The 27,941-nt window shown below is 39.6% G+C and overlaps 1 protein-coding gene across 1 annotated transcript in view; it reads left to right on the top strand.

The window, feature by feature from the left end:
- Positions 1-22,810, top strand: part of LOC149173927 (uncharacterized) — a 374,409-nt gene extending 351,599 nt beyond the window's left edge. The window contains exon 6 of the mRNA XM_089424796.1: positions 21,557-22,810. Coding sequence (XP_089280922.1) covers positions 21,557-22,505 — 949 coding nt within the window. The 3' untranslated portion in view covers positions 22,506-22,810. The remainder of the gene's footprint in view (positions 1-21,556) is intronic.
- Positions 22,811-27,941: the final 5,131 nt, after the last annotated feature.

The raw sequence follows: 27,941 nt of genomic DNA, 5'->3' as shown, positions 1-27,941 counted from the left end.
AGCAGCAAATGACATGAAAAGCAAACTTACTCAGAAATAACTGAGTTGAATGTGCCGAAGACTCCTAGATGTGTTGTGGGATGTCAAAGCTCCAAGATCGATGTGAGGAATGAGCTCTGTAGCGTCGAATAAATAAGTTTGAGGCTTATGACGTGCATGCCACAAATCTAGGAAAAGCGACACTTGGAGGGAAGTTTCTAAAATGATCTTTGCATGTAACCTCCAGCTGCTAAAAATAGATCCCTAAAATTTAGGGATGCTTTTTGCATGTTGTTTTTTTTGCTATTTCGGGAAAAAGCAACCCATGCATGCAAATCAAGATTGCTCAGTCCCGGAGGGAACCGGTCAACCTGAAGGCACATGTAACAGTTTGGAAGCCCGAGAAAGGGATTTGCGAAGTTTCTGGACTGAGCAGGGCTGGCTGTCCCTCAGGCATTGCGCAATTTTTGGGGTTAGCAGGTCACTGCCTCCCAGAATTGCGCAATTTTGGGCTGAAGCCCAGTGACTGGCTGGATTGCGTAGTTTTCTGAGGGAGGGATGCCTGGCTAGATTGCGTAATTTTGGAGCTCAGCAGGCAGCCCAGAAGGATTGCACAATTTCTGGAGGGAAGGCTGGGTCCCCTCGAGAATTGCGCAATTTTCTAAGTGAAACTTTCAGCTAGAAAATAACCTAAGTCCAGAAAGGTAGCCTGTGATGGGAGACTGGCAAGTTTGACATGCACAGGCTGGCAAGCCTTTGAAACTCAGCTGAAGCCTATGTACTTGACAACGCGACATGTTGCAGGATTGTTGGTAGGGAGGCTCCAAAATGAAACCAAGGCAAAATTTTGGAGGGTGGTTGTAGCCGCTACAATAGGTGGATGCCATGGTAGAAGAGTGCAATTCTACATGACAAATGATGTGTGGGAGGTGGTGCCTAGACCAGAGGATAGATCAGTTGTGGGTTCCAGGTGGATCTACAAGATCAAATACGTTGCAGATGGCAGTGTAGAGAAGTATTAGGCTAGATTTGTGGCAAATGGGTATGCACAAAAAGAAGGAATAGGTTATGAGTAGACCTTTGCCCTAGTTGCCAGATATACCTCTATTAGATCCGTCATATCCCTCGTAGCGCAAATGGGATGGGAAATTGACCAGATGGACGTTGTTGTCGCACAGAGTGTCTAGGCACTGCGACAACGCTCAGACCGGGGGCTGTCACCCTGATCCCGATCTCTCTGTTTAAGCCGTCTCCCTAGGCTAAGGGGGGTAGACCCTATGGGATAAAAGAAGACCAACTGGTAATCAGCTGGCTTGGGAGACACAGCGAGGGAAACAAGCACTTGATTGATTTTAAAACTTGATTAGATCTTTAAATGTTTAGTACCAGTGCCTTTGCTAGATGAAGTGGAAATCGAATAATTGATTCGCTGCTTAGGAAATATAAATACGAACAAATCTTTCAACAATTGCTTGAAAATATTTATTGAAATGTCTAGCATACGATGAGCATTAAAACATTCAAGCAACCACGATCAATTTTGATAACTTAGCAAAGCTCCAACAATTAAATTTTCAAAAGATAGAATACTTTGAATGACCACAAAATGCTAACCAGTTCATAAAATGAATCACCACTTTCAGATAGCTAATCTTCAGATAAAATCTAAGCACATTTAGCTATGTCGAATACCACAAAAAAATTTTCTTTAAAATTTTTTTATTTTTTATTTTTTATTATTATTTTTATGTCTTTTGATTTTTAAAATTTATGAAATTTTTTATTTTTTATGAATGAAATCAAAACTAAAACAATGTAAATATTTTGATTTAAAACTATCCTAAGTAATGTGAACAAAAACCCAAACTAAAATCTTACTAAAAAAAAACCAAACCAAAATTGCTTTTGAACAAACTAGAAATTATCATAAACCTAAAAATACATATATATATATATATATATATATATATATATATATATATAAAACCTAACTAAGAAAAATAAAATGAAAATTGAAATATATCTAAAACTAGAACCTAACTAATCTAATCTAAACTAAGACCTAATCATATAACAAAACAAAAATATATATGCTAACTTAAAATTCAAATGTTAAACTAACCTAAGAAATATCAATGCAAGTAACCCTAAGCTAATATGAAACAAAAAAAATTCGACTAAGGAAATGTTTGTTTGCTGGTGCAGGTTAGCCCGACGGTGAAAGGAGGCTGGCGATGAGAGATCCGGCGGAGGTATGGCTTTGAACAACAAATCGATGGAGGAACGTCGCAGTGATTGCAGGTGATGAATGCATACGACGGAGAGAGTGCAATACAGGTCACGAGGGAGCAGACAACTGGAGCTGCGTAGTTTTGGAAAAATGCGTGGGCAGTATGTAGCTACGTTGATGGATAGAGGAATGGCAGCGATCTCGCAGGGTAACAAGACGGATTTGCATGAAGGGAATGAGGGGGAAGGATGCGGAGAGAGGGAATACTGATGAATGTTTGTGGGTGCGGGGATTTGGACGCTCAGGGGTGAAGATGCAGCGGGATTGGTAGTGTGAAGACTGCGTGGGAGCACGATGGAGCAGAGGGAAATGCTGACACGCTGAGAGGGGAGGCATATAGAGTAATGAAACGATGGTGCGTTTGCGGGGAAAAGATGCGGGCAGATATGGAAAATGCAGGATGGAGAAAGGAGACTGCGTGTATGGAGGAAGGGCTGTGGGCCAGGCAGGGGATGGCTAGCAGAATGCAGAGGGAAAGGGCTTGAAACCGTAGCAAGAAGGAAGAGATAACGACTGCGTGTAGCTGGAATGTGTGACGACTGCTACAGGATGCACGCAGGATCAACAGTGAATTGAGAAGTCGTGGAATGGAAGGGCAACCCCTCGTTTGCAGGTTTTGGCAGTGCACAAGTGAGGGTTTGGACAACGTTCACCTTTTCAAAAAAAAATTCGAAATTTTCCTGCGAAAATGAAACGCCAGGCAACAGCAGACAGATATCCTGAACAAACCCTCAAATTTCTTTAGAAACACCCGCAAGTGTTGATTCTGAGGCCAGATCTTACCCTCCAAGGCCTAGATCTGGCTTCAAACAAAAATCTCCTTTTCAGATCTGCAACCTACAATGACAAAAACAAAATACCCAGAAACAATATATGCAAAAATCAAAACAAAAAAACCGAAAACCAGTTAAATAATTACAATATTCACAGTTTAAAGGCTCTAAATAGCCAGATTTGTCAGTATGCCACAGAAATATTTTCAAAATTTTAAATTTAATATGAGGTGCTTCAGAAAACCCTTCATGCATTCACCAGAAAAATTCTAATGATAAGCCCGGGATCAAAACCAACTGGGCTCTTCAGAAAATGCTTTTTCGGGAGTTGGCTGGTTCAACCGAGAACTTCCCCGAACGCCCGGTAATCTAAAAAAAAAAGGATTTCCTGCACAACTTAATTCAACCATTAACATAGAGAGAGAAAACGACAATGAAATTCAGATCTAATGGAGATACCTGCCATTATATTCAGAAATTAAACTATCATTCAAACCCCAGTGATCAGACAAGATACCTGTGTCTAAATCACTCTTCAATAAGCTAACATCAATGGCTGAAAGTAAATCTATGCAAGAAAATAAAACATCTTACAACATTTTCCCGAAGAGTAACACCAGCAGAGATTAACCCCAAAGTCTTTCTTTATTTGCACATGAAAAAAAACGATTACAAGAGAGTTTTCTTTAGCACATGACTCTGAGATCGAATGAATCAAATGACAACTGACCTCCTATTTAAAGAAAAAATTCCCAACGGCTAGTTTGAGTGATCCTTGTCAAAGCGATCTCGACCGTTGATGAGGATCAAAAAATCTTTTAATCTCATCCGTCAAAATTAAAATAATGAGGAAATTAGAAATTATCAATTAAATGCAATTTAATTAATTCAAAAATTTAATTTTTGAATTAATTTCCTCAAAATTTTGACTTTGACTTAACCTTAGGGACCAAGGGCATAAAATTTAGCAAAATAATCATTTAACCTTAGTCCCTGGACCCTTTAAAATTTAATTTTTTAAAGGACCATCGAATTTAGCCTTTGGAAAATTTAAAAATACCTAGGACCTAGGACTTATGAGGGGATAAAATATTTTTCTAACCCTCAAGACACTTTACATCATGACTTTTACAATTTTACATCTCAAGGGGGAAAACCCATTTGACATAGACCCTCATAGACTACCTAGTTCTGTGACACAAATATAATCCAGCAGATCAAGCAATTTGTAATAAAATAACCTAACCAAATAGTTAGGATTATTCCCAAATCACTTTTACATAGACTCGATTTAGCACACTAGGACTCCCCTAAGATTCTAATGACAAAATCCATTCCGGCTTTGGGGTTACGCTGAAGGAAAACTTTGTCGATCATGGATCGCCGAGACAAAAAACCTTCTGGAATGGAGATCATCACTAGAAAATTATGTTTCCCTAGGCAATTACATACATGATACAGATCTGCTAGGATTATTTACAATTTACACATGCAGACTGGGTTTACAACATAACATGATCAGGCTGATGATAATAGTCAAATGGCACGGACACGTCGATCAAGCGCTATCCCTTTTGCGAAAAATAAGGGGGTGCACTGCTATGGGTCGTTGACACGTAGTGGTCAACAGACGTCAAGGCAACATTCTTGAACGGGGTGATAGAAGAAGAGTTGTACATAGAGCAGCTTGAAATCTTCGAGACTCATGAGAAGCACACTCATGTATGTAGATTGACGAAAGCCATGTATGGGCTCAAGCAGGCACCTAGGGCGTGGTATAGTCGGATTGACAGTTGCATCATTTGGGATTCATCAAGAGTGATGTAGATCCCTATCTCTGCTATTTGATGGTGGAGAATGAGCTTCTCATTTTGGTTTTATATGTAGATGATCTGTTTTTGACAGGATCATCGAGGCTCATAGAGGACTGCAAAAGGAACCTTGTAGCAGAATTCAACATGAAGGATATGGGGTTGATGCACTATTTTTTGGGGTTGGAAGTATGGTAGAAGAATGGGGAAATCTTCCTTGGGCAAGGGAGATATGCTACAGAAATTCTGAAGAGATTCAGAATGCAGGATTGCAGACCCATGGCAACACCCATGATTACCAACTGGAAAAAGATAGATGCCTTAGGGGACAGGGAAGTTGACCCCACCTTGTATAAATAGCTAATTGGGTCACTCATGTATCTGGTCAACACCAGGCCAGACATTTGTTTCGCTGTCAATACCCTTAGTCAGTTCATGGTGGAACCGAAAAGGGTACATTGGGCAACAGCTAGGCACATTCTCAGATATGTGCGTGGAACAGTCAGACTCGGGTTGAAATATACTCGAGGAGATGATGTCAGGTTGAGCGGATTCATAAATGCAGATTGGGCAGGAAGTTCAGTGGATAGGGAAAGTACCTCCGGGTACTACTTTAGCGTTGGATCAGGGATGATCTCTTGGTGCAACAGGAAGCAGAAGTTAGTAGGACTGAGCTTAGCAGAAGCAGAATATATGGCGGCTAGCACAACTACGTGCAAATCCATATGGCTTAGGAAATTGTTGGTGAGTTTGTTCAGGAAGAAAATGGGAGCAACTAGTGTTTACTGTGATAATCAAAGTTACATAAAACTCTCTGAAAATCCAGTATTTCATGATAGGTCGAAGCACATTGATATCAGATGTCATTTCATCAAGGATTGTGTTCAACATGAGGTAGTGTAGTTGCAATATGTCCCCACAAGAGATCAAGTGGCAGACATACTGGTAAATCTCTAGGGAGAGCTAAGTTCATCTAGTTCAGGGAACAGATGGGTATGGTGGAGAATCCGTTTCAGCAGCAGATGAGAGGGAGTTGCAGTGCAGAGGCATTAGTTGACAACAGTTCAGCAAGGTCAGCAACAACACATATGCAACTCATATCAGAGTTGCGCAGTAGTGATGGGCAGAGCAGCCAAACATCAGCAGCGTGATAGGAGGTAAAGCAGAGACAGGGTGTTGCTTCAGTGGGTTGCAGCACTAGAACACATTCCTCGCTAAGAGGGAGTGTTGATTTTTGTAGCATCGAATGTGTTCTAGCCACGAAATTTTGTGGAGAGGCTAGAATACATGTATTCTCCAAAACCCAGAAAATCGTTTTTGGAAATTCCACCTAGAGACGACTTAATTAAAATAATTAACTTTTTTAAATGATTCCCTAAGTCTAAACTTAGGAAATCTGGTTAATTAAAGGGTATTAATTAAGTCATGGTGAGAATATTCTAGAAGAAGACATGAATTGACTTTTAGTTAATCTTAGCCATCGATTATTTTTTAATCTTGGTCGCTGGTGCTCCAACAGAAGATTATAGGAAGTCGATGGGTAAATGGAGAACACACTAGGGCAGATACTCAGTTGCTCAAGAAGATCGATTTTCTCAGTGGATGAAGTTCGGCAAGAGAAAATCGAGTCAGAGAGTGAGTTGCAGGTGGGAGAGAGAGGGCATCAACATAGTCTAAGAGTGCAGGACAAATCTGGAGGAGGCATCACAAAGGAGGGACGTAGGTCAGCGCAACAGAAGGGATGATGTAGGGCCCACATAGTCACTGCGTAGAGAGTGACGCAAAAGGGTGAGTGAAAGAGATAGGTTGTCCTCTTTGGGGTTAAAAAATTGTTGTGGAGTGTGAGAAATTCACCAGTAAATTTCTCTCAGTGACTCTTCCTCTACTTTGTGTTGTATAGAAATTATTGCTAAAGATTAATAAAAGAAACCCTCATTTTCTGCACGGGTTTTCCCACACTGGGTTTTTCCGGGGACAATTTTCCAAAAATAACTGTCACTGTGGTTATATATGTGCTGGTATATTCCTTGTATTTATTTTCCGCAAAATTTTATTTATGAAGGCTGCAGTGTATGTATTTTGATATTTGCTGTAGAAAATTGCAAATAATTTGTTTAAGTAATTTAAAATATAGAAGAAATATTATCAATTACTGCAGTAGGATTCCGGATCACTGAATTTTCACAATTATGAAGACCAAACCTAGTTACACTTTTCAACACTCCCTCTTAACTAGGGAGGTATTCATAATGGTACTTGGACATTCTCAATCTGAAGAATTTCTCATAAGAATTCGGATTGGTAACTCATTTGTATAGCATCATATCAACCAACATTGTCACATAGCAAGGCCTTGACTAACAACTCCATCTGTGCACAAGATCTGAGCTCAATGTTGGCGAGACCAATGATTTATAGACACTCTCATCATTGTCTCTCTCAGAATATCCCCTACTCAGGTACTCAGGGTGTGTTCCATGAGGACTATTCTTATCTTGGACTCCCCAACCCTCAAAGAATATTGGTCCTCCATGACTACTCTTCTATTGGATGCCCTATCTCATCCTCAAAGAGTATCGGATGTCAAATAATTACCCAATCCTCCATTTTGTCTTCCCAGGTTAAGACCAAAATGACGTGTCTATCTCTCCCTCTCAAATAGGGAAGACATATTCCAATAAAGGGATGTATTCATTCCTACAAAAGGAATGTACCTAAGCTCATGAGGAGCTGTTGTAGGAGATCATGGAACAACCCGCTGGTTGAAGAAATCCTTCGTTTGATGTCATGAATTTATTCTTCGTCATGGAGTCTTCATCTTTAGGGACTTCTTCATAGGGTACAAACCATCCATCACTTTCATGCATGAGTTAGTCATGTCTTCATTTCATCAGAATGCGATCCATCATTTTTTGTTTTGTTTTGTTTTTATCATTTGGCTTTGCTTCATGTCATGCTGCTTTCTCTATGTCATATTTTCCGGAAGGATCTTACATCCTTCAATATGGTCTTCTTGGAAGTCATTCACAGATTTTTCCCTTTGGCTGTCCTACATAAGCTCATCCAGATATTAGTTCAAAAATAAGAAATGAACACTTAAATCAAAATTACCTTTGTGATGGTCTTTCATCATTACATCTTTCTGTAGGTATCAACATCTTGCATGCAGATTGACACATCTCCTAAAGATATTCATTGTCAAGGGTCTCCATCTTTTTTTCCGACTCATATCAGAGTCTTCATATCTTTCTGGGAGATTTCCTAGTCAAATCTTCTTGGTCTTTTGGATGTTGATTGCCTTTATCATGGTTGCATATCTCACGATTTCTTTCTTCCTTTCTTCACACATTCCATTTCTAGGAGCTTCCAATCAGAGTTCCTTAATTGTAGTCAACCACCTCATACTCCATATGAGGACATATTATGTTGATTTCATCTAGTGTGACTTAGGCCTTCCTACATCCTTTCAGAGGAGGAGATCCTTTTCCCTCTATCATGCTTCTCAAGATAGAAGTAGTGATCCAGAAAACAGAAAACAGAAACCTTTACCGTAGATTTGAAAATTTATTTTTGGTAGGATAGTGAAACATGTCTTTGGGTTTGAGAATTGAAGACAGGTTGGATGGGCAGAACAATACAGTGCATGGAAGGAGAGAATCTGGAGCATCTTTGAGGAAGCAGAAGTCTGGGGCATTATAGTAAATACCACACAAAACCCAGTAGCAGTATTCGCTGACGCTGTACAATTGGCAGAGTTTAACAAAAAGAATGCCAAGGCAAAAGGATTGATTTTGGAAGGAGTCAAAGATCATGTCATTCCTCATGTGAGAGGAAAGACTTATGCACATGAGACGTGGACCACCTTGACCAGTGTTTACCAGAGCTCAAATGAAAACAGAAAAATGGTCCTAAAGGAGAAACTGAAGGCCATTAAAATGGCTAAGACTGACAGTGCTACAACATACCTCACAAAGATCACTTCAGTGAGAGATGAGTTGGCAGTCGTAGGTGGGATCATTGCACCCACTGAGTTGGTGAGGATTGCTTTGAATGGTCTTCCCAAGACTTGGAAGAATTTTGTGGATGGCATTGTTGCACGGGAATACCTTCTCGGATGGGAGAGGTTGTGGGATGATTGCATTCAGAATGAGATCAGAAAGAACCATCTTGGGGCAACCAAACAAGTGGAGGAGGATGACAATGTGACATTGTTAGCAAGAGGCAAGAAGCGCAGAGCAAAGAAGCAAGCTTCCAACAGTGGAGGCAAAGGCAAAGGTAAAGGCAAACAACAGAACAAGGAGAAGTACTATTCCAAAGTCAAATGTTGGAATTGTCAAAAGTTGGGACACTATGCTATTGTGTGTCTGGAGAAGAAGAACAAGAAAGGGAGAGACAAACCCATGGCAACGTCTGTAGAGATAGAGAGCTTCTTAGAAAGCTTTGATTGGGAATTTGGGTTCATAACTTGTGAGGCCACTAGTGTAGGATCACCTGCCATACATGTTTAGAGGGAGTGTGCACTCTCCACTACTAACAGAGCATCTTCTAGCATTTGGTATGTTGACAATGACGCTTCCCGCCACATGACAGGAGTTAGAGAGTACTTCTCAGAGCTTTCAGAGGATGATACTGATATGGAGGTATTACTTGGTGATGACAGCATGGTTAGAGCAGTCGGTGTGGGGACATTGACATTTGATAGGGGACCCAAACCTCCCTTGAAAGTGTCAGTTGTTCTATATGTGCCTGGAATGAAGAAGAACCTGATATCCGTCTCAACACTTGAAGACAGCGAGTATGATGTGTTGTTCAGGAGAGGGTAGGTGCTTATGTATCCTAGGGGAACTCCAGCTTCTTCAGTTGCTTTGGTGTGCGCCATGCCAAGGTGTACAAGTTTTCATTCCAGCCCCTGATGGCATTGAGTAGCAGCACCCGAGACAAGACCGACAACAGATCTAACAGTTCAGAGTTGTGTTTGATTTGGCACGACAGGATGGGGCACATGTATCATGGGGTCTTGAGTACATTGCGTGAGATCACCACTAGTGTGCTAGATTTCAGTTCTGATCACCTTGATGTATGCAGAGGATGTGCTATGGGGAAGTTTGCCAGATCCCCTTTTCCCAGCAGTGACAGTAGAGCAACCGGGATCTTTGACTTGATTCATACCAATGTGAGTGGTCGGATGTTTCATGTATCCTTGAGTGGCTATGAGTACTATGTTTTATTCATTGATGACCACTCCAAGAAAACCTGGATTTATTTCTTAAAGACCAAGAGTGAGGTCTTCAAGCGGTTTCAAGAGTTCAAAGCTCTTGTGGAGACCCAGACTGGTAGGAAGATTAAGGTCCTCAGGTCGGACAATGGAGGGGAGTATACCCTTGGTGAGTTTGTTGATTTTTGTGCTGAGGCAGGCATTAGGAGGGAGTTTACAGTTCCTTACAACCTCCAGCAGAATGTGGTTACGGAGAGGAAGAACAGATCCATTGTAGGGGCTGCCAAAGCCATGCTTCATGATTAGGGGTTACCTTTATTTTTGTGGGCAGAGGCTTGCAACACTACTGTGTACTTGTAGAACAGGAGTCCACATCGTGCCTTGGGAATGTGACTCCGGAAGAGGCGTTTTCTGGGAAGAAGCTTGATGTTGGGCACTTTCGTATCTTTGGGTGCCTTACATATTCCTATGTCCCAAAGGAGAATAGGACCAAGCTAGAGCCCACTGCAAACAAGCGCATCTTTGTGGGTTATAGTGAGACCTCGAAAGCTTATTGGATTTATATTCCTGCGCAGAGGAAAGTGGTTGTCAGGCGGGATGTGAAGTTTGAGGAGGAGAGAGCTTTCAGGAGGTCATGGGAGTTAGAGTATCCAGAGTCACCAGACCTTCAGGAGCAGCTGAGTCAGTCACAGGGATCTAGTGGTCAGGGATTAGGAGGTACATCAATTAAAGTTTAAGGTCCATCAGTGAGCAGTGGCTCTCAGAGTCAGGTGGGTGGTTCTTCGGGCAGCATGCAGGGCAGTCCGCAGAGTAGTTCATAGGGTAGTCCACTAATGGGCAGTTCGCACGGTACTTCAACATAGGCACAGATTCAGGCATGAGGTCAGTTGGCAGGCCTTCAGGAGTTCAGGTTTCTGATGATGAGGATTCTTTCACTTCGGTGGGAGAAGTATGCTCAGGGAAGAGGAAGTCCAAGTGGCTTCAAGATACCTTGCGCAAGGCCACATCAGTTGTTGGGCCAAAGAGACAAGTTAGAGAGAGTAAACCACCTGAGCGGTTCTGTAGTTACATGGCATTGGTAATAAGCATTGTTGACTTTGAGCCTTCTAGTTATGAGGAGGCAGCCAGCCAGCAGGTCTGGAGAGAGGCCATGATGGAGTATTCTTCTATTCTGAAGAACGATGTTTGGGAGGTAGTGCCGAGCCCTGAAGGTAAATCTGTTGTTTCTTCCAGATGGCTCTGCAAGATAAAGCATGTTGCAGATGGCAGCATCGAGAAGTTCAAGGCTCGATTTGTGGCAAGAGGGTTCTCACAGGTAGAGGGAGTTGACTATGAGGAGACCTTCGCTCTCGTAGCTCGGTATACATCTATTCGCTCCATTATATCGATTGCAGCAGAGATGGGTTGGAAGATCCACCAGATGGATGTGAAGACCACATTTCTCAATGGCTTCATTCAGGAGGAGGTTTATATTGAGCAGCCGCAGGAATTTGAGGTGCATGGGAAGGAGTCCCATGTATGCAGATTGAAAAAGGCACTCTATGGCCTGAAGCAAGCTCCTAAAGCTTGGCACTCAAGGATTGATACATACTTGCAGTAGTTGGGTTTCACAAAGAGTGAGGCTGATCCGAACCTATATACTTCATTGTGGTGGGTGAGGAGCCTCTCATTCTGGTGTTGTACGTTGATGATTTGATCATCACTGGTGCAGAGAGACTCATTGAGGGTTGCAAGAGAGATCTTGCTTCAGAGTTTGAGATGAAGGATATCGGATTGATGCATTATTTTCTGAGATTGGAGGTGTGGCAGGAGGGGCATTTCTTCCTGGGACAAGGGAAGTACATTGTGGATATTCTTAGCAGATTTCACATGGAGGACTGCAAACCCATGTCTACACCTATGATCATTAACTAGAAGAAGCTTCACGCTTCTGATTCCGAGTTGGTGGATCCTACTCTATACAGACAGTTGATTGGTAAATTGATATATTTGGTAAACACTCGACCAAATATATGTTTTGCAGTTAACAGTATGAGTTAGTTCATGTGTGAGCCCAGTAGAGTGCACTGGGTGGCTGCAAAACACATTCTTTGTTACTTGCAAGGGACTATGGATTTTGGTCTAGATTATAGACAGGGTGATGGAGTGAGACTGGCAGGGTACACAGATTCAGATTGGGTAGGTTGTGCTTCAGATAGGAAGAGTACTTCCGGGTGCTGTTTTGGGTTGGGTTCGACAGTTGTGTCGTGGATCAGCTGGAAACAACAGTCAGCTCCATTGAGCTCAGCTGAGGTAGAGTATATGGCTGCTAGTTTGGTTAGTTGGGAGGCCATATGGTTTCACAAGATGTTGTTTGGTCTATTTGGTCAGGCATTGAGACCTTCAGTAATTTACTGTGATAATCAGAATTGCATAAAATTCACGGAGAATCTAGTTTTTCATGACAGGTCAAAGCATATTGAGATCAAGTATCACTTCATTAGAGACTGTCCAAAAGGGAGCTGTCAAGTTTGAGTACATTTCCACAAATGAGCAGGGAGTAGACATTTTCACCAAAGCCTTACGATGGGGCAAGCATGTCTACTTCAGAGACGAGATGGGAAGTGGTGAGGAACACTTTCCTCGGTAAGAGGGAGTGTTAAAATTTGGGTACCAGAGGACAAGTGGTTCCCTAATGCTTTGATCTTTGGCCTAGGGAAAAGTGTCCAAATTTATTTGTACTTTTCTCCTAAAGTGACTTTATAAGTGGTGTTGACCTCTACTGGTCAACTACCCATGCAGTACACCTTCTTTTTCTTTGCGAAAAGGGGTAGCACCTGATCAGCATGTCCGTGCCATCCTGCCATCATCAGCGACTTGATCATTTTGATTGTAAACCCATTCTGCATGTATTAATTGTAAATAATCTTAGCAGACATGAGTCATGTATATGTATTGCCTAGGCGGACCTAACTTTCTAGTGGTAATCTACGTCCCGGAAGGTTTTTTGTCTCACCGATCCATGGATCGGCAGAGTTTTCCTTCAAACCTGACCCCAAAGCCGGGATGGATTTTGTCATTAGAACTTTAGGAGAATCCTAGTGTGTTGATCTGCTAGATTATAGTTGTGTCGCAGAACTGGGGGTTTTGTGAGGGTCTGTATTAAGTGGGTTTGTCCCCTTGAGATGTAAATTGTAAAAAGTCATCATGAAATGTGTCTTGAGGGTTGAAAATGTTTTAAATCCCCTCGTGAGTCCTAAGTCCTAGGTCCTAGGTGATGTTTCCAAAGGCTTAGTTCGATGATCCATTTAAAAAATGAAATAAAATAATAAAATAAATAAAAATTAAGAAATTTAAAAATTTAAAAAATAAAATAAAATAATAAATAATAAAAAATTTAAAAATTTAAAAAATAATAATAAAAAATTTAAAAATTTTAAAAATTTTAAAAATAAAATAAAATTTTAAAAATTTAAAAATTTAAAAAATAATAATAAAAAATTTAAAAAATTTTAAATAAAAAATTTAAAAATTTAAAAAATAAAATAAAATAATAAATAATAAAAAATTTAAAAATTTAAAAATTTAAAAAATAAATAAAATAATAAATTTAAAAATTTAAAAAATAATAATAAAAAATTAAGTGAATAAATCAACGGATGAGATCAAGAGATGTCTTGATCCTCATCAACGGTCGAGATTATTTCTACATGGATCACTCGAACTAGCCGTTGGATCATTTCCTTTAAATAGGGTGCTAGGAGTCATTTTCAGATTCATTCGATCTGTGAGTCAGATACTGAAGAAGCTCTCTTGTAAATCTGTTTCTGGTTAATAAAGGAAGACTTTGGGGTCCATATCTTGCTGGTGTTACTCTCTTGGAATGCTGTGAGATCATTTCATTTTTTGCATATGTTATTTTCAGCCATTAATATTAGCTTCTTATAGAGTATTGTGAGCACAGGTATCTTGTTCACTTGCTGGGGTTTGGGTGCTGTTAGGGTTTCTGAAGTAATGGCAGGTATCTCCATTACTGTTTGAGATCTAGCAACATTTTTGCCCTCTTTGTTGACGGTTGTTTTGAGCTGTGCAGAAAACATTTTCTGAAGGAATTTTGTGGGCGTTCGGGGAAGTTCTCGGCTGAACCAGCCAACTCCCGCAAGCATTTTTTGCTGAGCCTAGTTGGATTTGATCCTGGGTCTATCATTCGGTTTATTTATTTGATTTGCATGAGAAATTTTCTGAAGTTCTTCACAGTGACAAATCTGAAATTTTCGTTTCATTAAAATATTTCCGTTCTTATTGCTGAATCTGGCTGTTAAGGGGCCAAATCTGTAAATTAATCAGTTGTCTTAGGGTTTCAATTTTCTCTGATCTAGGGTTTCAAATTTTTTGCTTTATGCAGTTTTTATCAGGGTTTAGGGTTTTTAGGTTTCATTTTATCACATAAAAAATTTTGGAAAATCATTTTTGCCAGTTTCAGTTGTTTTTCATGTTATATCTTAAGATCTGAATTTTTCAAGTCGAGATGCGAATATGATATCTAGTTAATGGTCTAGGATTCTCGTGGTGGTTTAAAGCATTTATCTTTTTTCAAAATTTTCAGTCGCTGGATATCGTTTTGGTTATGTGATTTCGCTGATACCTTTTGATGACAAATGATTGCTGTTCACGATTCATTTTTCTATATCTAACAAGTAATCATTTTAACAATAATCTCTTAAGGCACTGGTCTGCTCAATTAATCAAATCATTTTAGTGCTTTTTATATCGTATCTCGTGTCTCCCAACCAACTGGTCGATAGTTGGTCTCATCATCTCACAGGGACTACCCCCCTTAGCCGCGGGAGACAGGGTTAAACGGAGGGATCGGGGATCAGAGTGACAGCCCCCGGTCTGAGCGTTGTCGTGTCAATCCGCGCGACAACATTTTTTGGCGCTGTTGCCGGGGAAATTGTTTTCTCGGCGTTTCAACGACAATCTTCCTTCTCACTTTTTATCTTTTCATTTGGCCCGACAACACCAACATTTTTTGGCGCCGTTGCCGGGGACAGAATTTTTCTGTTCCTAGAGTTTCATCGACATTCACCTTATCATCTTTCTCATCTCTCATTTTGAGCTGGCAAATTCAACCTTTTGGGTTATCATTTGGATCTTTTATTGCTTTATTTTTCGCCATATCAGTAGCATCTCTTCGGTCTGTTTTTTGTTTGGGTGGCGACTCTACTTTCTCATTTTTCCCAGACAATAAGCTTTCCTCATAGCTGTTTGTGGTTACTTTTTGGATCCTAGAATCAGAATCATTGTTCAAGTGGCGACTCCACTTCTCTCATCTCTTAATTTTCTTGAGCAGAAATCTTTTTCTATCATCCAGTTGATCCCTTATTGTTCATCATGGATTATTCATTTAAACCATGTCATTTTACTAATAATCTCCATGATCTTCCGAAAGAGGCCTTTGGTAAATTATTTAAGTTCTCGGGTGGTGATTCGGTCACTGTTGGACAACATTTAAACAGGTTTACTTGTGTAATGATCTTATATTGTAGATTTCCTCAATATAATCATGAAGATTTCAAGATGCGTCTATTTGTCCATTCTTTAGAGGGTGATGCCTTGAATTGGTTTAATAATTTTCCTAATGAATTTTTCACTTCTTTACAAGACATTCTCAATGCTTTTAAAGATAGATATGATAGTCCAAACAGCTTGCCTTCTGCCTCTAAAATTGTGCAACAGAATGTAAGTAATTTGATAAGAGGTCTAGCTGAAAGATCCCAAGACGATTCATCATGTCAGAATGTGTCATCCACCGGAAATATTGCAGATCAAGTTCATGATAGTGAAAAATCAGGGACAAATGACAATGAAAGGGAAGAGCAAAAGCAAATTTTACGAGATCTAATGATGCTGGTGAGAAATATGGAAATCAATCAAACTAATTATGTCAATGATGTGAAAACTTTATGCGCCCACCTGGAAAAACGTAACAGGGAGATTGAGGTCACGCAAAGTCACCATGCTAGAGAAATTGAGGCCATGAAAACTAAATATGAAACAGAAATTGGAAACATGCATAGCAAGATGTCAGTCTTAGAAGAGAATATGGTGACCATTAAAGCTGATCATGATAGGGAAATTGACTCTATGCAAAACAATTTATTAACTATGGATGAGGAAATGACTATCATAACGTTCAATCATAACAATCAGTTGGCTGACATGCAAGCGAATCATGAAGAAGAAATAAATTTCATGCAACATTGCTTTATGGACATAAAAGAGAAGAATGATAAAGTAATAAAACACATGCAAGAGCACCATGCCATACAAATCAGTGCTATAAGGGATGAATGCTCTAGACAGATGAATGCCATTAGAATACAGGTTCAAAGGTTTCAACAATTGGAAGATAAGAGAAACCAGCAAACATCAACAGATCAGGAGTCTTCTCATTTGCTGCAACAAGATTCATCTTATTATTGGGAGGTTGTTGATTCGATTGAAAGATGGTTGATTGAGGGTGATCTAGACAGACTTAAGAATGATAAAGATCAGATGCAAGATGAAGAAAGACATAGCACGCATATCTTACATACTTCATCTGATAGCTTTGAAACAGAAAGTACCAGGTCATCAATAATTCAACCAGCCAGAAAGAAAAAGCGCAAGAGAAAGAAAATGAGAAGAAGATTTGACGCATCAGACGGCCGCAAGCAGCTTGATTTTCGGATAGGAAAGAGTCCTACCATATGCAAAATTGGACATGGCACATCCGACAAGCAGCCGACAGATTTTCCTGAAAGCAGGCAAATGCTCAGTATGCACTATATTGAACACATCTGATGCCGTAGGGCATCCTTTGTATCGTATTTCTAACCCTACTCCTTGTTTTTTCCGCATTTTCGTTTCTGCTTTAGATAGTTAATAAATGAAGAGCTTTTATCTTTATTGTGCTTAATGTATAAGCTGATTTTTTTGGATGGACGCTACTTATTCTTGTGTTGTATGGATGCAGATTCTGGATTCTCACATTCCTACAGTGCAGCAACGTGTCCCCAAGTAGAGCCAGATGTTGACCTCTACTGGTCAACTACCCATGCAGTACACCTTCTTTTTCTTTGCGAAAAGGGGCAGCACCTGATCAGCATGTCCGTGCCATCCTGCCATCATCAGCGACTTGATCATTTTGATTGTAAACCCATTCTGCATGTATTAATTGTAAATAATCTTAGCAGACATGAGTCATGTATATGTATTGCCTAGGCGGACCTAACTTTCTAGTGGTAATCTACGTCCCGGAAGGTTTTTTGTCTCATCGATCCATGGATCGGCAGAGTTTTCCTTCAAACCTGACCCCAAAGCCGGGATGGATTTTGTCATTAGAACTTTAGGAGAATCCTAGTGTGTTGATCTGCTAGATTATAGTTGTGTCGCAGAACTGGGTGTTTTGTGAGGGTCTGTATTAAGTGGGTTTGTCCCCTTGAGATGTAAATTGTAAAAAGTCATCATGAAATGTGTCTTGAGGGTTGAAAATGTTTTAAATCCCCTCGTGAGTCCTAAGTCCTAGGTCCTAGGTGATGTTTCCAAAGGCTTAGTTCGATGATCCATTTAAAAAATGAAATAAAATAATAAAATAAATAAAAATTAAGAAATTTAAAAAATAAAATAAAATAATAAATAATAAAAAATTTAAAAAATAATAATAAAAAATTTAAAAATTTTAAAAATAAAATAAAATAATAAATAAATTTTTTTTTTAAAAATTTAAAAAATAATAATAAAAAATTTAAAAAAAATTTAAAAAAATTTAAATAAAAAATTTAAAAATTTAAAAATTAAAAAAATAAAATAAAATAATAAATAATAAAAAATTTAAAAATTTAAAAATTTAAAAAATAAATAAAATAATAAATTTAAAAATTTAAAAAATAATAATAAAAAATTAAGTGAATAAATCGACGGATGAGATCAAGAGATGTCTTGATCCTCATCAACGGTCGAGATCATTTCTACATGGATCACTCGAACTAGCCGTTGGATCATTTCCTTTAAATAGGGTGCTAGGAGTCATTTTCAGATTCATTCGATCTGTGAGTCAGATACTGAAGAAGCTCTCTTGTAAATCTGTTTCTGGTTAATAAAGGAAGACTTTGGGGTCCATATCTTGCTGGTGTTACTCTCTTGGAATGCTGTGAGATCATTTCATTTTTTGCATATGTTATTTTCAGCCATTAATATTAGCTTCTTATAGAGTATTGTGAGCACAGGTATCTTGTTCACTTGCTGGGGTTTGGGTGCTGTTAGGGTTTCTGAAGTAATGGCAGGTATCTCCATTACTGTTTGAGATCTAGCAACATTTTTGCCCTCTTTGTTGACGGTTGTTTTGAGCTGTGCAGAAAACATTTTCTGAAGGAATTTTGTGGGCGTTCGGGGAAGTTCTCGGCTGAACTAGCCAACTCCCGCAAGCATTTTTTGCTGAGCCTAGTTGGATTTGATCCTGGGTCTATCATTCGGTTTATTTATTTGATTTGCATGAGAAATTTTCTGAAGTTCTTCACAGTGACAAATCTGAAATTTTCGTTTCATTAAAATATTTCCGTTCTTATTGCTGAATCTGGCTGTTAAGGGGCCAAATCTGTAAATTAATCAGTTGTCTTAGGGTTTCAATTTTCTCTGATCTAGGGTTTCAAATTTTTTGCTTTATGCAGTTTTTATCAGGGTTTAGGGTTTTTAGGTTTCATTTTATCACATAAAAAAATTTGGAAAATCATTTTTGCCAGTTTCAGTTGTTTTTCATGTTATATCTTAAGATCTGAATTTTTCAAGTCGAGATGCGAATATGATATCTAGTTAATGGTCTAGGATTCTCGTGGTGGTTTAAAGCATTTATCTTTTTTCAAAATTTTCAGTCGCTGGATATCGTTTTGGTTATGTGATTTCGCTGATACCTTTTGATGACAAATGATTGCTGTTCACGATTCATTTTTCTATATCTAACAAGTAATCATTTTAACAATAATCTCTTAAGGCACTGGTCTGCTCAATTAATCAAATCATTTTAGTGCTTTTTATATCGTATCTCGTGTCTCCCAACCAACTGGTCGATAGTTGGTCTCATCATCTCACAGGGACTACCCCCCTTAGCCGCGGGAGACAGGCTTAAACGGAGGGATCGGGGATCAGAGTGACAGCCCCCGGTCTGAGCGTTGTCGTGTCAATCCGCGCGACAACAATTGGTAAAGTCAATTTAATTTAAAAGTGACTTTATAAGTGGTAAAGTTACATTCTAATTTAAAGGTGACTTTATTAAAGTCAATGAAGAATTAGAAAGTGAAAAAGTGACTATGGAAATAAAAGGCTAAGTGGGTCTTTATTTAAATGGGTGAGTTAAAAAATAGAAAGTGAGAATTAAATGCACATTTATTCTCATCCCTAGATCTAAATGAATCTCAGCCATTAGATCTTAGGGTAACCCAAAAGGTCATTTAGAGAGTAAAAGGAGAAGAGAAGAGGAAAAGATCAATTCATTCTTTCATGAGCATTTGAGAGAAAGAGAAGAGAGAGCAAGGATAAAAATTTTTGAACAATGAGGAAGTGAAGGAGAGCAGCAAAAAGACATTTCAGCAAATATGGGCAGCAACATTTATTGGCACGCATCCCAAGGCAAAATCGTACAGCAGGAGAAAGACACAGAAATTGAGGAAGAGGGATAGCAGCAAGGGCACAGATTTCAAGGCTAGTTTTGGGCATGATTTTCGAGGCAGCTGTACTGCTGAAATTCATACAGTCCATACAACAGGTTTTGGGCACGATTTTCGAAGCAGCCATATTACTGAAATTCATATAGTTAGTACAACAGGTTCTAGGCACAATTTTCGAGGCAGGCTATACAACATTTAATATTGTTTTATTGCTGTAAAAATTTCTGTTTTGGCAGTTTGCTGATTGGCACAATTTTTGAGGCGGAGTTCAAGCACAAAAATCGAGATAAGTTGTAATTTGTGGTTGCTGGAATTTTTTCTGTGTATTTCAGTTTCTCTGTAAAAACATTTTCAGAAATAAAGAAGAGATCTCAAACTGGTTTTCACCAAGCTCTGTAGGGGGGGGGGGTTTTCCAGGGTCAGATTGACCACAAATCACTGTTTTATTTTCTGTGTGACTGTCATAATTTCGCTGTGCTTTATTTCTGCAATTTCAGCAGTTGTGAAATCTCTAAATTTGTGTTTTCAAAAAGTATTGTCATTTTCCAGATTTTAGAATTTTTATCATGCTTGGATTTAAAACTAAATGCATGGAGTGATAAGTAAAACTGATAACCGGTGTGGGGGTTGAAATTCTTCAAGGGCATGTGATTAACATCTAATCAAGAGCACCAAGCCCTATATGTATCCTAGTGTTGGTTGTGTTAATTGTTGAACTCCTTTGTCATGCCCTTAGCAAAAAATTCCCTTTCATTCAAGTCAAAATCATCGATCAAGCATGTTAAGATTTTTTCTACCATATTTTAAGGCTTGGATTAGGTAATTTGATAAAAAAATTGGGTAATGTTGACTAATATCCCTAGACAATCAAGGTAGAGGCAAAGGCTAGACAAGAGGAGAAGAATCTAGATTCTAGATGGTTGATGCTTGAATAATTAATCATTAATGTACAATGGATGCCATATCTATCTTGATTTATATACAAATATGCATGCTTCCGTATCTTCTACAACTAATTTGGTATTTTGGATGTTTTTTTAAATATAAATGCAAATATATATATATATATATATATATATAGTAGACACTTCCGAGATGCTTCGCTTCCTAGATTTTTGGGAAATAACACTTCCGCGTCCCCGCTTCCTCCCCGCTTTGTGCAACATTGATCAAGAGTAAGGGTTGTGCATAATCATATATAGTATAGCTTGTTATCCTTACAAGTATGAATGTCCTACAAATGTAAATAGTGAATTTTGAATATATATATATATATATATATAGATTATTGCCATCCCCAACTCACTGCCCCTGGAAAAATTTGGGGGTGCACTTGAGCTGTCCCAGGGATGTGTCCCCGAGTCCCTGCCATTTCCCCATTCCAAAAACCAGTGGAACCTAGCATATAGTTCTATGAACTCACATCCTTGTTAAGGTTGCATATATCTGCTTTCAGATTCAATGCAGTAAAATTGTTGGTTGGTTCAATTTTCCATGCCTGCCAGTTTTGCGGACACTAATCTATTCTTCCCAGAGTCAGTCCACTTCAAAATCTCTGGAATTAATCTGGTCAGAGTGAATTACTCTATCTATGGGTGAGTGTGTGGTGTTTATTGTACTTTCAGTGAAGTTGTTTGACATCTACTTATTTACTTGGTTTTCTTACTACTTCAAGAAGGCAATTTGATGAAGTAAGGATGTCTGTGTACTGCATTCTTCACAAATGCTGCAGACAATTCTTTCATATCAGCTGTTTGGTGTTTATTACCTTAAATATTTTCTTAACACAGTGAATCTGTCTGCAGGATTGACTATGCTGTATGCAGTAAGGGATTTTTGTCTCAAGTAATAGATACAGAGATTGTTAAAATGGTGCCCAAGGGTTGGAGTGACCATGCTTCTGTAGTACTTACTTTGAAAGAGCAACCAATGTTGCCTGTGCATCCTATACCAGCTATCAGTTCCCGAAATATGAAACGATTCAAAGAAGATCTTAGGCAGAAGAAACTTACTGCCCTTTTCACTGCACATCAACTAAGGTCAATGCCATCTTCCCCAATGGGACAAGAATCTAGTGAAAATGAGGGATGCACATCTCTGAAACAGCTTGAGAGTTCAAGAGGAAAGGATGCAGAGGATAAGGATCTTGGCAGAAGCAATCGTCAAGTTTTGAATGAAGAACTGTTAAGAGAAATTACAAAAGAAAAGGGTTGCTTAGATAATTCCAAGGAAGCTGATCACTCTATTTCATCATTGAGATTTACAAAGGAACACCCGACTTTAAACCCAAAGAATGAAAATCAGTGTCATTTAGATCAGTCAAATAATTCTGAACTTGTTGACAATGCACAATTTGATCAAAAACATGAAATGTGTTCCCCATTTGATCATGTATTATCTCAGGCATCTGTATTGCCAGATGCCATCAGAACTATTGCAAGTGAAAATGAAAACAATCAGCTGAAAGAAGCAAAACAGGGTGTTACAGATGATAGCATGGCCTCGTCATTAGATTATGGGGAGACTGCAATTACTGGAAAGTCAAGTAAGAGCTTTGATCTAAAGTTCAGTTCCATGGCTGAAGCATCTTCAAACAGAGATATTAATGTTTCACAGAATGCCTTGAAACAGCCATTGACTGGAACTCAAAAGTCCAAGGGAACAAAAAAACGCAGGGCAGAGGGAGATTCTTTATTGGGTCAGACTTGTAAGCAAAAAGGGTTGAAGAGTTATTTCAGAACACAAAATGGCTGAAGCTAAGTTTCTTATTGCTCGTATATGCATCTGCTTTAACATTTTATCACCAGCTTGCAGGCTCCATTAAAATGGGTAGCTACTTGAGGGATGACAACTAACAAAGGCCTAATCATATATTGAATATCATTAACATGTGTGCATACTTATTATGACCCAAGCACATAATAGTAGCCAAAGCACTGGCTGTTTATTGGAGGAAATACTTGATATTCCTAATGTAAGCTCTTATGAATTGACCACTTCTGACATGAAAGCATCTTTGGAATTCATTTTTCTATACAAGAAACAACTGGTCTAAAACACACCATCTCCTGTTTAGTAAAGTTCTAGATCTAGACATTATGTTATAGTTTAGCTGTTAGAACTCTGTTTCTAGATTCACATGGATTTGTTGAACAAGATCTGAACATGAACTCAAACTCATAGTAGAGTATCAAACAGTTTCTCTGCGTCTATCTTATATGCCAGGTGAATTAATGCCCGACTTAAGGTCTTCATTCATCTTCCTTGGATTGCACATAAGATATGGATTAGCAAAACACACTGAGTTGTGTACACAATGATAAGTTTTTTTTTTCTTTTTTGGTAGACAGGGATAAGATTTCTAGTTAACTTGTCTGCACAGCTAGATCTAATAATTGCATGCTATTAGCCTTGTCTTAGTCATCTCGTCATATGTTTTCTTTAGTCAATTTTTTCTTAAATAACTTCTGGTCATTGAAAGCGTTATTATGGAAGTCTTATAGTAATGTGATGATGTACTTTGTGCAGTCAGGAAGTGCTGGGGAGTATTCGTTCCCTACCCGCTGCCTCTTGCTGCTCTCCAGACCACTAGTTTGAATTTTTCAGCTAACCCCGCTCCAAAAATCGAACTGACTGGTCTCCCTCAGTGTGTTCTCCAACTGACTCTCAAGCCTCTTCCGCTGTTACCATTTACTCGCTGACCCATTATGCAAAAGGTACGCTGTTAGGGTGAGCCGCGTCCAGGTCAACCCAACCCTGAGCTCTGCTCAGGTATTTAAAACAAATAGAGGGCGGTGAACTGAAACATCTTAGTAGCCAAAGGAATAGAAAGCAAAAGTGGTTCCCGTAGTAGCAGCGAGCGAAATGGGAGCAGCCTAAACCGTGAAAACGGGGTTGTGGGAGAGCGCAATATAAGCTCTGTGCTGCTAGGCGAAGCGGTTGAGTCTTACACCCCTGTTGGTCCTTCAACGATTGAGATTAAATCTCTATTCAACGGCTAAGATTAGATTTGGCTTGATCCATAACTTTTGGAACCTTCTAACCGAGTTTTATATTAATACCCATTAATATTTTATTTTCCTAAGTTTAGACTTAGAACTCCATTAAAAATATTAATTATTTTAATATCTCCCAAACCGGGTACAATCTGCCCAAACCATTTCTGGGTGTTGGAGATCTCATGTGCTTTAGCCTCTTTACCAATTTTCATGGTAAGAGCACATCCAATGCTACCCCAAATCAACACTCCCTCTTAGTGAGGACTATGCTCTAGTAATACTCCATACTGAGCATCACTCTGACTATACGGCAACGGTACCTATGCTGATGCTAGGCCTCCCTGCTCAACATCCTCTGCACCGTTGTCCATGGATTTTCCTTTGCCACTGCTACATCCGTATGACAGCTCCCTCTGCATTCGTGCTGCTATTGGTCCTTCTTCCCAACATTGCATCTACACTGCAACCTTTTCTCATCATGCTACTGCACTGCAACATCACCCCCATTTCTACTATTGAAATGAATTCTTTATGATCCCCATCTTTTCCCTGAAATAATCAAACTTTGTTCTTCTAAGGGCCTTGGTGAGGATGTTTGCCACTTGTTCTCCTGTAGGAGTGTAGCTCAACTATACAGCTCCTCGTTGGACATAGTCTCTGACAAAGTGACACCGGATATCACTATGCTTTGACCGACCGTGAAACACTGAATTCTCAGAGAGCTTGATGCAACTCCGATTATCACACATGATCCTGGTTGCCCCCATCTTTCTTCTGAATAGGTTCACAAGCAGTTTTCTAAGCCATATGGCCTCACATGAAGCTGTGTTCGCAGCCATATATTCTGCCTCCGCTGAGCTCAGAGCTACAGAGTTCTATTTCCTACTGCACCAGGAGGTCATTGCTGATCCAATGTTGAAACAATACCTAGAGGTACTTTTCCAATCCACTGAACTTCGAGCCCAATCTGCATTAGTAAATCCACTCAATCTGATATCCTTACTCCTGGTGTACAAGAGTCCATAATCGACTGTTCCCTGTATATACCTAAGAACATGTTTCGATGCTACCCAGTGCGCCCTCTTCGGCTCCACCATGCAGTGACTAAGGGTGTTGACAGCGTAACAAATGTCTAGCCTGGTATTGACCAGATACATCAGGGACCCTATGAGTTGTCTATATAAGGTGGGATCAACATCCTTGTCTTCTGATGCATCAATTTTCTTCCAGTTGGTGATCATTGGAGTAGCCATGGGTCTACAATCCTCCATCCTGAATCTCTTCAGAATTTTTGTAGCATTTCTCCTTTGTCCAAGGAAGATATCCCCCTTTTGCTGCCAAACTTCCAACTCCAAGAAATGATGCATTTGTCCCAAATCCTTCATGTCAAATTCTGTGGCTAGATTCTTCTTGCAGTCCCCGATGAGCCTGGATGATCCTATCGGGAAGAGATCATGCACATATAATACTAGGATTAGAGGCTCATTCTCTACAACTAGATAGTAGAGATTTGGATCTGTGTTACTCTTGACAAATCCCATCTTCTGCAATTAGCCATCAATTCGACCATACCATGCTCTAGGTGCCTGTTTTAGCCCATACAAGGCTTTCTTCAATTTACATACATGAGACTTCTTCTCATGTGTCTCAAAGCCTTCTGTTTGTTCAATGTATACCTCTTCTTCTATCACCCCGTTCAAAAATGTTGTTTTGACATCCATCTGATGTCTCCCATCCCATTTGTGCTGTAAGAGATTTCACGGTTCTAATCAATGTATACCTGGCTACTAGGGCGAAGGTCTCTTCATAGTCAATTCCTTTCTTCTGAGCACACCCCTTAGCCACAAACCTGGCTTTGTATTTTTCCACACTGTCGTCTGCAGCATATTTAATCTTGTAGATCCATCTCGAACCTACCACCGATCTGTCTTGAGGCATTGGCACTACCTCCCAGACATCGTTCACCATTATGGAGTTGTACTCCTCTACCATCGCATCCAACCAAACCTGATGTTGAGTAGCCTCCTGAAAACTGGTAGGCTCCCCATCCTGAGCTACTAATGCCTAGTATCTATCTGGTTGTTTTCACTCCCTCTTATTGTTCTTTAGTGCACCGATGAAATCCTTTGCATCTCGCAGAATCTGACGAAATTCCCTGTTCGTTCTTCCTCTGCCAGCAGGTGCTTCTGTTAGCTCCTCCTCCTCTTGTGATTCTTCCTGATTCGAGGAAGAATTCTTTACTTCTGTTGGTTGAAGAGGTTTGACCAACGACTCCTCTTTTGATTGCTCCTCGGAAGGCATTTCTTGAGATTTTTTGAAAGCCCTATCCTCCATGAACTTCACATCTCGTCAAACTACTACCTTCTTGCTCCCTGGAAGATAGATTCTATATGCCTTAGCGTTCTCGCTATATTCCACTAGATATCCTTTCTCTGTAGTTTGATCCAGCTTCTTCCTCTTTTCCTAGGGTATGTGGCAATATGCTAAGCTCCCAAATATCCTGAAATGGCTGACTTCAGGCGTCTTCCCTGTGAAGGCTTTCTTTGGAGTAATCTTACACAATGCCCGATGAGGAGTTCTATTCTGAACATAGACTACTGTGTTGCATGCTTTTGCCCACAGGAATTTTGGCATATCCTGATCATACATCATGGCTCTAGCTGCTTCTACGATAGTCTTGTTCTTCCTTTCCGCTACTCCGTTCCGCTCCGGATTGTAAGGAGTTGTCCACTCTCTTCTGATGCCCTCCTTAGCGCAAAAATTAGTGAAGTCCCTATCGACATACTCTCCACCATTATCTGAGCGCAAAACTTTTATTTTCTTCCCATTCAGATTCTCTACCAAAGCCTTGAACTCTTTGAATCGATAGAAAACCTCGTCCTTGGTTTTCAGAAAATAAATCCAAGTTTTCCTTGAGTGGTCATCAATGAAGGTGACGAAGTACTCGGCACCACGAAGGATATCTAAATGTATCAATCCTAGTACACTCCTGGCCCTGTTTTTACTTCTAGGAAACGCTGCTTTGGCATACTTTCCTAGAACACATCCTCTGCATACATCGTCTCGTTCTGTACTAAGATCCGGAACTCTTGTTACGGTGTTCCTGAGAATTCTCAGAGCCTCATGGTGCAAATTTCTCATTCTTTTGTGCCATAGTTCGTTCAAATCCTTGTTTCCATGATTGCCTATTAGTGCCATTGGTGACTCTAGTTGTAGTCTATACAACCTGTTAATTCTGATCCCGATTTGCACTTTCTTTTTCCAGCTCGGGTGTTTGACGTACACTTTCTCCTTGATGAAGAAAACGTCATAGCCTTTTCCTTGAAGTTGAAACATGGAAAGTAAGTTCATACCCAATCCTGGTACATGCAACACATTGGTAGCACAGAACTGCTCTCTCATTTCTATTTGAAAAACTATGGTACCCTTCCCTACTGGAGTACACTTTGCCTTATTCCCCATGGTGATTTAAAAATTCATCATTTCCTCCTGATATTCTGAGAAACATTCTTGGATTCCCGTCATATGCCAAGAGAGCCAATGTCTATATACCATACCTCTGATGATGCAGTGCTTGTCACACAAGCCACTTCTTCTTCCAGCCTGGAAGCCAACATAGAGAAATCAAAATTATTGTCTCTTGTGCAATTTTATGAAAATCCGTGAGTCTTCTGACTTAGATGCCTCTGCATTATGGTCTCCACCCATAATTGATTTTCCTTTCCTGTCTCTGATTACTTCCTCTGATACCATGTGAAAATTCTATCACTGCAACCACTGATTTATTTTACCTACTTATTTCCCAATAAGTTATTTACGAAAAAAACCCGTCAGTAAACATTAAAGTAAATTCTGTTGCAGATATCACACCATAATATAGAAACAAATACATGCACAAGAATCAGACACATCAACACAGAGATTTTGGACAAATGTCCCTGGAAAAACCCAATGTGGGAAAATCGGTGCAGCAGAGGAGGGTTTTATTATTTAACAATTCTTTAGTACAACTGGGTGCCAAACTAGCTTACCCAACAGAGAAAAACTCCCCAGCACTTCCCCTAGTCTCGACGTCAGGCTTGCTGGCCTTTGCGCAACTCCCAGACCCTCTGCGTCAGCTCCTACCTCTCTGCATCATCATTGGGTCTCTCTGCGTCACCCATGCAGGCCCTCCAGTGATTGCGCAGTTCTG

Source organism: Pinus tabuliformis, chromosome 4_2, assembly GCF_031772625.1.
Source record: "Pinus tabuliformis cultivar Carrire ecotype Pingquan chromosome 4_2, CPIR1, whole genome shotgun sequence".
NCBI classification, from domain to species: Eukaryota; Viridiplantae; Streptophyta; class Pinopsida; order Pinales; family Pinaceae; genus Pinus; species Pinus tabuliformis.
Note: the sequence above shows the minus strand (reverse complement) of the source record. Positions and strands in the feature narration are given on the sequence as shown.